The sequence below is a fragment of the Lipomyces chichibuensis genome, assembly GCF_038497645.1.
Source record: "Lipomyces chichibuensis strain CBS 12929 unplaced genomic scaffold V1513scaffold_71, whole genome shotgun sequence".
NCBI classification, from domain to species: Eukaryota; Fungi; Ascomycota; class Lipomycetes; order Lipomycetales; family Lipomycetaceae; genus Lipomyces; species Lipomyces chichibuensis.
In genome coordinates, this window is record NW_027117523.1 from 1 (window position 1) to 13,728 (window position 13,728).

Sequence of the window (13,728 nt, forward strand, 5' to 3'; positions counted from 1 at the left end):
TATGCAACCTGCTGTCAATGGTTGATCAAAAGTAGATGTGACAAGTGGGCTCTGGAAACAAGGCAATAACAATAGCTTACACAGAAAAGAGGTGTGTTCAAAACCAACAATACAATAACCTTCTAATCCTCGAGTAAATGAGAGACGTTTGCCCCTGGCGAAACTCTGAGGCTATATATAAATGAGAATATGTCAATACTACTACTACTACTGAAGAATAACTAACCTTCTAATTCTCTTGTCGGATGCTAGTTTCCCTAAAGAAGGTTTGAAATGTTGCCGTTTAAGGCTAAAGCTAACCTTAAAAGTGCCGTAAATTTGGCATAAGGTTTTACGAGTGAGCAGAAAATTTTCGTAAATTTGCGAGACTAAATTTACAGAACCGTGCGGCGCAGCTCCTGGGCAAGGGTTATTTCACGTAAATTTGGGGCGTAAAAATGGTTGCAAAACCTCCCTATTATTATTCATAAATATCCTTGTCCGCACTCCATTTAATTTAGGGTAAGGGTGTCGCTAATTGCTTGTTAAAGTTTTGACACCAAAACAACCAATCCGGAAGTAAACACTCTTTCACGCGCGCTACCGGTTGCTCCCATCGTCACCCCTCGCTTACAGTATCATCACAGCAGCTCAAAATATGGTACCATCTCTATTCATTTAAATGCTTGACTTGTAATTGTGCTAACGACATCTACAGAGCACATTTCTAGGAATTGCAAAGGAATTCCCCGAAATCAGAAGTAGGGTCTTTCAGATTTCATCAGTAAGCCGTCGCAAATTCACTGACACAGACTTAGTTGACTACTTTAAAGAACAGCCAGGGACGTTACCCCCGAAAGCATGCTTCCTATCACATATCCACTCGGACCATCTACAGGGCCTGGATAATTATATCGGGCCGGTGGTGTACTGCTCTCCTGCCACCAAAAAGGTACTACTGGTTCGCTGACTTGTTTGTGCACGATCGGTTACCAGGAACCTAATATGGTCACAGCTGCTTTTACGATTGGAAAAGAAATCTGTGAGATTGACGAGATTGTGTAATGAAGTTGAAATCGAACCCCAGAGAGTGTATCGTAATCTTGGGCCCGAGCACGGTCGCGACGTATTAGTACGGCCCCTTTCTGTTCGTCTGGTCGAATGTTAACGTGTCATCAGAGAGCAATTCCATACAATACACCAACAAAAATAGAGTTAGATCCATGTCAGACAATCACCGTGACATTGTTTGAAGTAAGCATTTATTGGGTATCACTCCCCGAATGATGGCTAACCATACATAGGCAAATCATTGTCCCGGATCTACGATGTTCCTTATTGAAAATGAGAACAAAGCAATATTGTACACTGGCGACATCCGTGCAGAGGATTGGTGGCTCGAATCATTAAGACGCAATCCGATTTTGGTGCCGTATACGCGAGGGTGGAAGAGATTGGATTGTATATACCTTGACACGACGTTTTGTGGGCCCGGTTCGACATATGAAACTTTTCCGTCCAAAGTCTGTTTTATTTTGGTTATATCTAATTATCTGGGCTAACTTACATATAGACTCAAGGTATAGGGTTATTGATTAGCGAAATCAGAAAGTATCCGAAAGACACAGTATTCCATTTTAATGCCTGGACCTACGGCTACGAGGACCTGTGGATTGCCCTCGCATCTGCCTTTAATGTTAAAATCCACGTGGACAAGTACCGATACGAAATATTTCAATCTATAGGCGATGCGTCAGTGTATGAATACGGACCGTGTTTAACTGGCTATTCTGCTTTGTCGATGGACAAGTGCGAAAGGATGCTGCTTTCGGATGGCTGTTTGACGCTTGATCCAAATTGCACTAGGTTCCATTCCTGTGAACGGGGCTATGTGTGTGAAGGACGCGCGGGGAGGCAGGTAGTGTATGTGCATCCCGCTGTTAATTCGCACATCCGTGAACCCGGGGCCGGATATCCTCGCAATGGATCTGGTGTCGAATATAGAAGTCCTCTCCCTCCCTTGTTTCTAGTGGTGATGATTGATGCTAATAAGAATAGCCAAGCAAGAAGAAATTGACACCAACGACGACAATGGCGCAATAAAGTACGTCCTGGAAAGCACGTACCCAGCCGAATCTCTCCCCGCGACTACCGCGCATCTAATTCTCTCGAATACAGGAGAGAAATTGCCTTCATTCATCGAAATCCCATACTCGCGACACTCGTCATACTCAGAAAGCTGTAATCTAGTCGCGTTATTCCATCCTCTGGACGTGTATCCGTGCGTTGTGAGCGGGTGGATGGTAACGCATCCCCACGCTCTCCGGGAGTTATTCGGGAAATATTGTTTTCAGAATATGTATTTCTTCTTTGATGAAATTGAGAGGTTTAGGCATTGTTGGAGTGAGTTAGGAGTGGAGGAAGAGAGCAACAAGAAAGAGCATGCCAAGATGGATGTGGTTACCAGGCCCGCAAGGCAGAAAGTACGGAAATCTGATCAAATACGGATTCTCGAACCGGTGCGGACGCCGGGTTGGCAAAGGAGAGTGTCGTCGCCATTAACAGTGTCTCGAAAACGGAAGACACCGGGTATTGCCGTTGAAATTGCACCGGCACAAATGCCACCAGCTCAATCTGCGAACGATCTAAAGTCCCCACCGCCACGTTCAGACTCCTTGTCAAAAACACCTCTTGAATATGCACGTCATTCAACTGAATGGGGGGACGAGGACTCGTTTTTAGGTCTAACGAGCGAAATATCTCGGCGTGCGGCATCCGCGGTGTTGGAAAAAGGCGACGAAACGTGGTTTGATATTACCTTGTTCTCGACTATGGAGATCGGACGTGATGTTTTTCTATAACCTGTCCTATGTACATTCGGCAACCGGTCCACAAGACCTGCGATCAAATTTCGCTACGATTCAATGACATGCGACGCCACGATGTTCTTCGCAAAGGTAGCGAAATCAACATCGCCCACTTTTTCGTGCAGCGATGGCTGGCAGAAAATCGCGAGTGTGTTCCGAGACACACCTGGTACTTTGGACCCTTTTACGAAGTGCGGGACAGCGAGAAATTGGTTCTGCGTGACAACTTGGAGGGCTATTCACGTTAGTCGACAAGGTACGAGGCATAGAATATACGAGAGCGCGGGAGAAACTGACCTTCGCCTGTCTGGAACGCAAGACAGTCGCGTGGGATGGCGACTTTGACTATTTCGCCATCTCGGTTGCGGATATACAGGCCTGCGTCGGGATCAGGCGAGTTACCCAATTCTTGTGTCGGGTTATTCACCTCGTCAATGTACATTGCGGATGTAAGACCAGTGAGACATGAATGATCTAGGTGTTCACCGCACCAATTACCATTGTTATCGGAGGACGTAGGCGGAAAGTAATGGAGCAGCCGCGCTTTAGTGGTCGTCGATGTCGAAACTATGTGTTCAAGATATCCCGGCGTATAGTTCTTGATATTTGCGAGACAGTACCGGTCGCAAGCTTTCGCGACTAACGAAGCCGTATCTATCACGAATGTGCACTGAGATTGCATTTCGTAAGCCCAGTCCACATATCCACACCCAAAAGGTTCAACTCACCAATTCTTTCAGACAGCTCTGGAACCCATTTAAATTTTCTTCATGGGGCCACATATTGCAGGCAACATATCCCCTAACATCATCGTCGTCAAATTCCCCCTTCTCAATTACTGCGCCCTCAAGCGTGGGATCTACGTAGAAAGAACAATTGATGTAATAAGACCCTTTTAGCGTATCGGGTTTCCCGTCGAGGAGTTTCTCCTTGCCGCAGGACCAGCCGACTAGGTAATTTGATTCCGGACATTCCAACATTGACAATTGTTGCTCTGACAGTGCGGCCAATTTTGACGAGTAGAAAAGCACTCGGGACCGTAGTTCCGCGTACTTTGCCGGAAGATCTAGAGGTCGTTTTGGTCGTCAACACGAATTCGGAGAACTACATTATTTACTTGCGTGCACACGCAGGCGCCTACCTTTCACGACAATGATGCCGAGAGCTTTACCGTTAGGACCGAAGGCATCGGGAAGGAATTTATCAGCCGCACCGGACTTTAAGGCATCTAGCGAGACTGTAACCGGTTCAGATGAGACAGTCATAGTTGCTAGATAGTATGAAAAAAAAACGAGATCGAGTACAAGAAGTATGAATATTTATCTAAAATATTGAATCATTTTTGGTCTGAGTTTGGTTTTGAAACGCTATCAGGTTGCGTGCGGCTTAATCAACCCGAACCCTTTGGCACTTTCCGCATGTAATTGTTTTTTGGCGGGATGATAAAAATTCAAAGTGTGCAATTAATACTGGTCCGCAGTATCATCGGAAAACGTTGTTATATGATTTCGGCTACTCGGCGGATCCGTACAAAGTGTGTGTTGATGCCCACAGAGCTGAGTATGGAACTTGGAATATTACCGACGAAGCTGATAACTATTAAGCTGTCGTATAGCATATTAATATCACTTGCGGCGATGGAAGTTTCCCGGTGCTCTATTGGTTGGTAATGGGAATTGCCTCTCACAGAAGCCACCGCGAGCAACCAACTTCTGTTTAGTCGCCATAGCTAGTCCGAATCAAGCTATAGTGTCCAAATTAAAACCTTAATAATAACGCTCTTTGCCATACTCTCAGCTAGGGCGGTGTTCTCGTAATCTTTCCTGCACATCCTGTATTAGTGGTAGAGAGATAGAATAAATATAGTTACAATAACGTTTTGATTCTCTTCTCGGTAGTTTTACACAATCACCGCACATACATATATCGGCTAGATCTTACTTACACATTGGCAGTAGTCAGGCTGCAACTCAACAAGGCAACTGCATATGTCGAATTCATACCGGCAGAGCTTATTCTGCACTATCAACGTCTGGCTCCGTATAACCGCCATTGACCAATATTACTACTGTCCCAACTCTCCAAGCTGCTTGCCATCCAGTCCCATATAGTGGAGATGGCCGAGAAGCATGGGACCTTCCCGTCTCGGTCATCTTCACCCCACGCTCCGAACTCCATCGCGCTGGAAAAGCCGACCGAGAATGAGGAGAGTCTCGACGGGGACAAGCCACATGTACCGCACAAACGGACGCGGTCGGGATGTTATACTTGTCGAAAACGGAGAGTCAAGGTTAGTGTTTTGCTCGCTTCGTCGGTTGCAGGGTCGTATTGACTGACTGGTGTAGTGCGACGAGACGAGGCCGATCTGTGTTCGGTGCCAGAAAGGAGATCGGGAGTGCTTGTTTCCGCCAGAGCGTTTGATATTGTCAAAGAGGCAAAGGGCTCACCAGGCGCGGAAGTTGGTGCGGACACCGACCGTGTCAACAATTGCGTCTGATAAAGGAAGTATGGCTACAGACTGCGGCGTGCATGACAGCCTTCCAGAAATCAAGATGGATGAGGAACGAAACGGGTCATTTTCTCCTGAGGATGATGTAGAATCATCGACGGTATCCCCCGAACAAGCACAAAATCTCTACATGCCAATGGCACCATACAGCAACACCTCGACGTCGACACCGAACACAGCCAGTACGATCTCTGGTACATTTCCGACTCCAATACATTCAGGTTTATACGACGACTTCCCAAATGTGTCCCCTGATATTGCGCACCTGTTTCGGTACCATCGCAAGAACCTTACTCATTGCCATTATTTTCTGTCGTCCGATCCAATACAATTTTTCGACCAGTTATTGACAATCGCTCATACTTCTTCTGCGCTGATGTACGCTGTCGCAGCATTCACGTCGTATCACTATGCCTTGCGACATGGTGAGCGGTATCTAGAAGATATGTTTGGCTACTATGAAGAATGCGTGAAAAGTCTTCTTTCCGCCATTGAAAATCCCGACTTGAACGTCATGATAGCGATATTGATCCTGTCGTGCGTGGAAATGTACCTCGGCGACGTTTCAAATGAAATTCAGCACCAAGACGCGGTATTCAACATCTTCCAGAGCTTGTACACCCCTGAAACTGCTTTCGAGACAGACAGGCATATATTCTTTTTCGTCTGGCTCCGGTTCATCGATATTCGGCGATCGATATTTTCGGGTCGATACATGGTCCTCGAAAGAAAATGGCACATCATCCATAGGCAGACGATACACGCCCGATGGTTAACAGTTTTAACGGACATTGACTGGCGCATTCATACCGCAGTAATGGCCGTCGGAAATTTGTATTCTGAGCTATGCGATTTCGCTGCTAATGTGCGCAAAAAGACAATTTCGCGCACTCGCGCGAGCCGTCAAATCGAAATGCTCCGAGTGAAAAGCAGGACCTGGTTTGAATCACTTGATCCAGCAATCTTCGAGATGGTTGACCCGCCAGAGGATAATCCCCTAACGCTCGAAGACAAGCAATTAGTGCCACCGATATGCTACAAGTACTGGCAAATCGGATTTTTGAATCTCATTTTCAACGCGTGGAAGTTATACTTTTCGTCATGCTCTGCTTTGTCGACTACAGGCACGATTCAGGATCCTGGTGGCACAACGGAGATTGCGGTGCTAATGGCACGAATCTTCTCCGGGCTTGAAGCAATCCAGAAACTTCACCCCGGAACACCATTCACAGGGCACAACTACCTCTGTGTCGCTGCATCCTTCATGCCTGACAGACTCCATGGTTGGATGCGTCGCAAGATGGCCCAGGTCCAGGCACGGGGGTATAACTTTCCCGAGCAAATCCGAATTCAAATCGCGTCTACGTGGAAAAATGACGAGCTGTATAGAGGGTGGCTGGAAGGTATTGAGCCAGAGCAGCCACCTGGGGTTGCGATTCCTTGGAAACGTTTGTTGCAGGTCAAGATCCCGGAATTAAATGTCGAGCGAGAGAGTTTTACGGCGGCAGTGTCGGAAATGAGGGCGATATTTGATACCGGTGTTGCGATACGGAACACGCAATAAGCTGGGTATTACGATACCGGAAAAAAAATATCCCAAACAATAGGCAACTAACTAACTAACAATGTCTATCTCAGTAGTTGGAGTGTTGGTTTTTGTAAAATAAATGCTCGTACGGCGAATTTGCCATTTATAGGTATCGGCTGCTAAATGGAGTTATCGATTTAAATTACCAAGTTTTGTTAATTTTTTTTGTTTTTTTTTTGGTCTATAAATGATTGTACATATGGGCGCTAGGTCAAGTTTTTGTATACGCGAGATTCGCACTCTGGAAACCATCCAATGCATTTTTATAGTTACAGCATGATATTTCTGTTTTAAAGCCCCGCTAATCCTTCAACCAACTCCGCGACTCCGACAGCACCGGGATCAGGAACTCGGTCGTACCCTTTCGCGTCAACGTAGACCGCGCGTCCCAAACTGGCCTTCATGCCTTTCGTTCCCTCTGCGCCTTTGCGGCCAGCAACCGCAGCGTTCTTGACACCTTCACCAGCCGCCAATTTCTCGACGAATGGCGCCAGCGCGTCAATTAGCGTCCGATCGCCTGGTCGCGCGGGTGTGGCGGCGTATAACGTCTTTAGCGCCTCAGCTGCAGCAGAACCCCAACCATTTTCATCGAGCACTGTTTCGAAACGCGACGTAGATGTCGCCAAGGCGTGCAGAAAGATACTGAAAATCGCGCCCGAGGTGCCGTCCATATTATTCTCGACGGTTTCAGCGAGATCTTGAAGTGTTGACACTGTTGGCGAGATGCTGGTAGACGAAGAGGTAACGAACGACAGGACGGCCTCGGCGGCGCGTTTGAGGGTGTATCCGCAATCGCCATCGCCGACTACAGTGTCGTATTGTGTGATTTGGGGTTCCGCCGCGATAACTTTTTCGCATGCGAGCTTGACGGAGGAGGCGAATTTGGCGGGATCAACTGAAGTTGTCAGTAAGCATAACCTAAAACGTAGACACACGAAAAGGACTTACGTATGCTTGGCTTTGCATGGCTATTCGTGTGCGAGTGCTTGGTCTTTTGAGCGGCAGACTCGACAATGACGCGCGAAGGACTATCAGCAGTCACGACTGATCCGGGGGTAAATCCGACGGCTTTCGTTGGAGCGTCGAGGTACTGCAGCACGGTATCACTGGCCTTCAAAAGGGTGATGCTGAATCCGGGACCGTCAAGGCTGGTCATGTACGTGCCTGAAAACAAACGTTTGGGACGTAATCCGCGTGAAGTAAGCTGACCAACAATCTCGTTCGTGATAGCGCCCAGTTCGAGAGGGGAGAGACCACCGAGATTGTTAACCATCAAGACGACGTTCTCTGCCGTCGCGAAATCAACGTATGCGCGATCTGCGTCGGTGTTGTCGGTCAATTGATCCAGCATCGTCGTGACGAGATCTGGAAGACTCGGAATCGGCTGCAACCGGACACATCCCTTCTCATTATGAATACCGAGTCCAAGCTCAGCCTCGTCCTCAGCCATGATGTTCTCCTGCTCGATCTTGCGGCCAGGAATGTGCACATGATTCAATGAGACTCCGACCGTAACCAAGTTATCCGCAACTTCCTTCGCCGCTGCGACAACTTCTTCAAGTGTACTCTCCGCGCGTGCAGCAGCCGCGCCAGCAACTTTGTGCACCAATACGGTTCCTGCCAATCCTCTCCGACCGACTTTGCCAGACTTGGCCTTGCCGACAGCGACATCATCTCCGACAACCACAACTTGAGCGAAAATGCCTCTACTCCTCGCCTTCTCTGCCGCAAGTGAGAAGTGGAAAATATCGCCAGTATAATTCTTTATAATCAGCAATACGCCTTTGGGACCCGCGACAGCGACGATAGCACGCTCAATCTGCGCTACAGAAGGCGATGCGAAGATCCAGCCGGACGCCGCAGCCGTGAGCATGCCTTCGCCTACAAACGCTGCGTGCGCGGGTTCGTGGCCTGCTCCACCGCCTGAGATAATTGCAACATGGCGTTGCGGATCATGGGACTTCTTCGCGATGACTGACTTTGTTAGTATATAATAATTATGATGAAATCAAAAAGACGAACCTTTGTCGTTTTTGTAGTAGAGGACGTCCGGGTTTGTGAGCGTTAACGCCTCAAGGGCATCAACGACGAGTTTGTCGATATCGGTAACGAAATGTTTGGTCGACATTCTGTAATTTGCACTCCGTCGATAGATGGCAAGTATAATTGCGGAATACAAATAGGAAGACCAATCAACCAGCTGCTGCTGTTCGTCCACGGATGCGGGGATTGATGCTAGTCATATAGTCGACGTCACTCCACAACAGCCATCGAGCGCCGCGGGAGAATATCATCCGTGTTGTCGAGCAAGTTATCGAAGGCATCGACACATGATGTACAAGGTGCGAGATGCTAATATGCCCTTGCCTCCTTGCTAAACCATTTGAAAGAAGTCATTTGCTCACCAGCATAAGGTCTCTCTAATCATATAGCTCATAATTCGTAGTAATTATTTTGCAGTATATTCGCATTTTATTTTGGGAAATGCGCGCAAACTACAAATCAAGCTAGGGCCCAAGTTGATGGTCAGGCATTTTTTATCCCGCAGATTATCTCATCCCGCATCCTGCCCAATGCACCAGACAAACGTCATATGTATACTGGTATTATATTAGGGCGGAAGGATCAGAGATATACCAGCAAATAGAACCATATTTATTTCTAATCCGTGAATCTATCTGTTCATACAAATGTAACTCGCCATGCCATCTCACTCAACCGCTGCGCAACCATATACGAGTTTAAAACTTGAAAACCTGCTCCTTCTCGACGCCATAAGACTTCAACAAACCGGTCAGCTCGCCCTGATCAGAAGGCGAGATCTTCGGACCGGAGATCGCGTTATAAAGACCAGGCGGTCCGCAGACGAAGAACTTGAGTGACTTGAAGTCCTTGTCGCCGATTGCCTTCTTGACAACGGTGTCATTGATGAAGCCGGCGACCGTGCCCTCGGGCGCGTCTTTCTCGACTGTGAAATAAACCTTGAATTTGTCGTCCTTGGCGGCGATTGACTTGAGCTCGTCGTACAGGAGGATGTCGTCGACGGTCTTGTTGCCGTACAAGAGCGTGATTTCAGTCTTGTCCTCGCCTCGGTTGCTGGTGATTTCGTGGATCAACTGGTCTGTTAAAACTATCAGTCCCAAAAATTTGCAATATAAAAAACAATCTCGTATTAGTCTTACAGAGAGGAGTAATGCCCGTACCACCGCCGATAAGGACAACCTGAGGATCCTTGTTCGGAGTCCAGGGGTACTTAACAATCGGGCCCTTAAAGGCAAGTTTGTCGCCTGGCTTGAGCGAGTGAATATGCTTGGATGCTTTGCCCTCGGGGTATACCTTGACAAGCAAGTCGAGGTACCCCTTAGTCCTGGGGTCCGTGATAGGTGTATATGGGCGGATGACGTTCTTGTCGTTCTCGTTTTTATACTTGACAAGGATGGCCGACGCGGTGACCAAGCCACTCTCGTCGTCGGCCCCAGGGTATGCAAAGCGAAAGATGCTTGTCTATGATTTGTTAGATTGTAATGTATTTGCAAGATTGGTCGGAATTAGCACATACGTCGTGACTGACTTTCGTAACCTCAGTGAGCTAGATGCCTAGTTAGTCGCATTCTTTACTACACCACAATTCGCACATACAGCCAAGTCAACGAAGTCGCCCTTGAAAACAGGGGATGCAGCGGCAACGGGAATAGTCATTGAAGAGTACGCGTAGTAAGAAGCGGTGCCGGCAATAGCAATGGAACTGGCAATGAAATAGCGGTTCGTAAAGATCGGGGCAGAGACGCGGGAAGCACCGGCAGCAGTGGAGTACAAACGCGATGCGTTCTGTATATTTAAACAGTCAATTACAATCTTCAGAAATACACTAATTGAATGTAATCAATCAGAAGGAAGCGTCAGGGATCGGTGATGACGATTTATTAGCCCTCACCGAAATATCACATCAATGAAACAAGGCTGGTGCTACAGAAACCAGAAGCCTGACAAATCACGACCCGAACTGCTGAACCGCTCGTATTCCTTGACTAAACATCACCTACCTTCAGAGCTGCGACACCGGTAGTGCGGAAGAACGATACCATTTTCATAAACGTATTCTAATTATTATACGAGTAGTAGCGAATTGACTATGAAAATGTATGTGAAGAGAAGAAGCGGTATCGAAGCCGCGGGTTAATGGGAAAAGTTCGGGTCTGTTAGGGTCCCGGTGAGATTGTTCGCCCGTGAAACTTGAACCCGGGATCAACTTTCAACTAAGGTACAGCCGGTTCGGTTCAGTTTAATCAGGTACATATTAATATAGTTACAATGTCCAAATATGATGACGTACAATTGCCGGATAAGCACGGAATGGTTCGACCCAACTGGGTCACAATTCTTTTTGTTAAGGTAAGGGCAATCCGATCTTCCACCAGCCAATCAGGGTTACATTAATAATATTGACCTAACCGATTCTACAAGTAATTGGTTTAAAGCAACAAAATAATAACTAACAAATTACTAAGATATATTAGACACTATATACAAAATATACACCAAGTCGAACGAAAGTTAACAAACAACAAATTCACATAACACTGCTACGCCTGACATTGCCTAATGACTCCATTTCATCCGCCATTATCGCCGAAAACCATTCCTGCTGATAACCACTCGTAACGCCGTGCGCTTCCTCCATCAATTCAAAAGCAACTCAAAAGTAATTAAAAACATTTAACCCAAATGGTAAGAATATAATCGGTGTACGTCCGAAACCGTCCTTTCGCCTATCGCATCTTGTAGGATGGGAAGATACGACGTCCCCACCTGTCAACCGTCCATTTACCAATACCGCTATCCCACCCCACAATAACTGAGCCTCCTTCTTCATCGCTCCATGCAATCCCGGATATCTCCTTTTCCCGAATTACGCGTGCTGCAGGGTCCGTGGAGTTCGTGTATCGACCGGTGATATTACTTGACGAAGAGGATGCTGAACGAGACCCAGCTAGGTCTCCAAACACACAATACCGTTCATCATCATCCAACTCGTCGTCATCATCAAGTTCGGCTTCATCATCACGATCGTCATAGCCTTCTTGACTCCTCTCTGAGCTGTGTCTGCCTTCATGTGTTTGATAGTAATACCCCGCCAACGCTGTATCACTCGAAAAGTCGCTACCTCGACGACGCATCTCGCCTGTCTCATCGTGCGTGACATAGTCCGACGGATACGCCGGGACATAAGACGACCCTCCAGTGCTATGTTGTGGAATCCCAGCTGCGATACGCGAGCTGGCTATTCCCATCAATCTCCGTCGTCGAGAGTATGTGATGCTATCACTGGGATTAGAAGCACTACCTGGTGGGCTATTGTTGTCATTGCCAGAATTATCTCGTCTTCTTCGCATACTCCTGATGCGATAGTTAACTGTACTGGGGATATCCAGAATCTGCCTATCTTCGAATCGTCGTGTATCGACCACATGCACACGACCCGCTTGCTCTGATAGTAATAGCAAATCCTCCGCACCAGTCGAGAATTTCAAACATCGGAAAGCTCCAGCATTTTCATGAGGTCGCGTAGACTCGATATGCCTCAGTGGCTTAGGCGCGTTTCGAGTACTTAAGGAGGTATTTGATGATGAACCTGAAAGATACCTTGAGTCGTATATGCTTGCCAGGCCATCCTGCGATGCCACTGCAAAGAGTACGCCAGATGGTGCAAATGCTGTGGAGAAACCAGCATCGGATGACGTTGCCAGGGTTGCAGTGCGTGTCCATTTAACAGGGGATAATGAATCGACGCAGGTTGTTGGCTCTGCCGATGCTTCGATGCTGCGCTTTCGCTCCTCAGGATGGAAGACGAAGAGGTGCGCCGAATCGCCGCATGCTATTATCGACTTACGATCGGGTGATATGCTTGCGTGATTCAACGGAACTGGTAGTTGAAGGGTATCGATGACCGTGGACGACGAACCATTAATATCCAAAATTCGCAGTGTATGATCGTTATTGCAAACCAGGGCAGACACGCTCGCTGAACCTGGCTTAAACAAAGTGATTGAGTTATTGATGTATCCACCGAGCTCGATCATCGTCACAGGTAAATCGGCTCCGTTGTCCGCATCTTCTTTAGGCCTTCGATATGTGATCCCGAGTTGGCCTCGCTGCACCCCACCAGCCGCGACGATCCCGAAAGCCGAAGCTAGACATCGTGGTTCAAACGAAAACTCGGCACACTGCGCCGTCTTACCAGTGTCGGTGTCTATGGTCTTGACGGCTCGCTCGCTCACATAAAGTACTTCACGCAGATTCCCGGTCTTGCAAACGAGATCGCGGAGCTGCCAATGCTTAATTGTCACGCGGGCAGGGTGGGAGACGAAGCTATTGGTGTCGACGAACGTGGATGTCCGGCGCGACGTACCGCTATGCATTCGTCAGCAATCCGTACAAAATATTGCGAGTAGTGGCATACCCTCCCGTCTCCATTGTCATGTTCAGGGCTGGGCTAGTAGGGTGACCACTAGGGTACCAACTGCACTAGATCGACAGCTCCTACACTGCGATCGAATGTATTATGCCAGCGAAAGTTATGCCCCGGGAAGTTCGGGGTCAATAAGCCTTTGTGTTTGGTAGGCAATGAAGGTCAGTGACTGATAAACGTAGAGAAAAGAGGGGGTTCAGAAGGCACACTGGGTCCAATGAGATCAAGTGGCGGCGACTGACGATAGTAGGGCAAGATTGACACATCCATCATTTGTTGAAGGAAAAGTTAAAACTCCACACCGAATGCATGACGA

General features: G+C 47.6%; 6 protein-coding genes across 6 annotated transcripts; 2 read left to right on the top strand and 4 right to left on the bottom strand.

Moving 5' to 3' along the window:
- Window positions 1–637: 637 nt before the first annotated feature.
- V1513DRAFT_434284 (beta-lactamase-like protein) lies at window positions 638–2,056 on the top strand (the record flags this gene model as incomplete). Its single annotated transcript, XM_066896463.1, has 7 exons — window positions 638–640; window positions 698–763; window positions 818–931; window positions 995–1,111; window positions 1,159–1,233; window positions 1,284–1,502; window positions 1,553–2,056. 7 exons carry the CDS (start codon window positions 638–640, stop codon window positions 2,054–2,056), a joined length of 1,098 nt encoding a protein of 365 aa, XP_066750609.1.
- A 756-nt stretch (window positions 2,057–2,812) lies between these two features.
- On the bottom strand, window positions 2,813–4,179 carry V1513DRAFT_454288 (uncharacterized protein). Its single transcript, XM_066899358.1, has 4 exons — window positions 3,988–4,179; window positions 3,575–3,912; window positions 3,144–3,516; window positions 2,813–3,081 (listed from the first exon to the last, which is right to left on the bottom strand). The coding sequence occupies exons 1-4, from the start codon at window positions 4,109–4,111 to the stop codon at window positions 2,894–2,896; spliced, it is 1,023 nt and encodes a 340-aa protein (XP_066750610.1). The 5' UTR covers window positions 4,112–4,179; the 3' UTR covers window positions 2,813–2,893.
- A 499-nt stretch (window positions 4,180–4,678) lies between these two features.
- On the top strand, window positions 4,679–7,198 carry V1513DRAFT_454290 (uncharacterized protein). Its single transcript, XM_066899359.1, has 2 exons — window positions 4,679–5,136; window positions 5,192–7,198. Exons 1-2 carry the CDS (start codon window positions 4,963–4,965, stop codon window positions 6,917–6,919), a joined length of 1,902 nt encoding a protein of 633 aa, XP_066750611.1. The 5' UTR covers window positions 4,679–4,962; the 3' UTR covers window positions 6,920–7,198.
- Window positions 7,127–9,424, bottom strand: V1513DRAFT_454293 (Dak1 domain-containing protein). Its single transcript, XM_066899360.1, has 3 exons — window positions 8,966–9,424; window positions 7,892–8,917; window positions 7,127–7,838 (listed from the first exon to the last, which is right to left on the bottom strand). The coding sequence occupies exons 1-3, from the start codon at window positions 9,069–9,071 to the stop codon at window positions 7,234–7,236; spliced, it is 1,737 nt and encodes a 578-aa protein (XP_066750612.1). The 5' UTR covers window positions 9,072–9,424; the 3' UTR covers window positions 7,127–7,233.
- A 60-nt stretch (window positions 9,425–9,484) lies between these two features.
- Window positions 9,485–10,889, bottom strand: V1513DRAFT_454295 (uncharacterized protein). The gene is made up of 4 exons (XM_066899361.1): window positions 10,583–10,889; window positions 10,503–10,532; window positions 10,126–10,447; window positions 9,485–10,064 (listed from the first exon to the last, which is right to left on the bottom strand). Exons 1-4 carry the CDS (start codon window positions 10,640–10,642, stop codon window positions 9,685–9,687), a joined length of 792 nt encoding a protein of 263 aa, XP_066750613.1. The 5' UTR covers window positions 10,643–10,889; the 3' UTR covers window positions 9,485–9,684.
- A 476-nt stretch (window positions 10,890–11,365) lies between these two features.
- Window positions 11,366–13,660, bottom strand: V1513DRAFT_454299 (uncharacterized protein). The gene is made up of 2 exons (XM_066899362.1): window positions 13,404–13,660; window positions 11,366–13,354 (listed from the first exon to the last, which is right to left on the bottom strand). Exons 1-2 carry the CDS (start codon window positions 13,421–13,423, stop codon window positions 11,713–11,715), a joined length of 1,662 nt encoding a protein of 553 aa, XP_066750614.1. The 5' UTR covers window positions 13,424–13,660; the 3' UTR covers window positions 11,366–11,712.
- Window positions 13,661–13,728: the final 68 nt, after the last annotated feature.

Coding starts and splice junctions, on each gene's coding strand:
- V1513DRAFT_454290 (XM_066899359.1), top strand. CDS start 4,963: ATGGCCGAGAAGCATGGGACCTTCCCGTCTCGGTCATCTTCACCCCAC. Junction 5,137..5,191: donor GTCGAAAACGGAGAGTCAAG/GTTAGTGTTTTG, acceptor TGACTGGTGTAG/TGCGACGAGACGAGGCCGAT.
- V1513DRAFT_454293 (XM_066899360.1), bottom strand. CDS start 9,071: ATGTCGACCAAACATTTCGTTACCGATATCGACAAACTCGTCGTTGAT. Junction 8,918..8,965: donor CTACTACAAAAACGACAAAG/GTTCGTCTTTTT, acceptor TAACAAAGTCAG/TCATCGCGAAGAAGTCCCAT. Junction 7,839..7,891: donor CCATGCAAAGCCAAGCATAC/GTAAGTCCTTTT, acceptor TGACAACTTCAG/TTGATCCCGCCAAATTCGCC.
- V1513DRAFT_454299 (XM_066899362.1), bottom strand. CDS start 13,423: ATGACAATGGAGACGGGAGG. Junction 13,355..13,403: donor ATGACAATGGAGACGGGAGG/GTATGCCACTAC, acceptor ACGAATGCATAG/CGGTACGTCGCGCCGGACAT.
- V1513DRAFT_454295 (XM_066899361.1), bottom strand. CDS start 10,642: ATGACTATTCCCGTTGCCGCTGCATCCCCTGTTTTCAAGGGCGACTTC. Junction 10,533..10,582: donor GCGACTTCGTTGACTTGGCT/GTATGTGCGAAT, acceptor CTAGGCATCTAG/CTCACTGAGGTTACGAAAGT. Junction 10,448..10,502: donor TTACGAAAGTCAGTCACGAC/GTATGTGCTAAT, acceptor AACAAATCATAG/ACAAGCATCTTTCGCTTTGC.
- V1513DRAFT_454288 (XM_066899358.1), bottom strand. CDS start 4,111: ATGACTGTCTCATCTGAACCGGTTACAGTCTCGCTAGATGCCTTAAAG. Junction 3,913..3,987: donor CGGCATCATTGTCGTGAAAG/GTAGGCGCCTGC, acceptor AACGACCTCTAG/ATCTTCCGGCAAAGTACGCG. Junction 3,517..3,574: donor AGAGCTGTCTGAAAGAATTG/GTGAGTTGAACC, acceptor ATGCAATCTCAG/TGCACATTCGTGATAGATAC.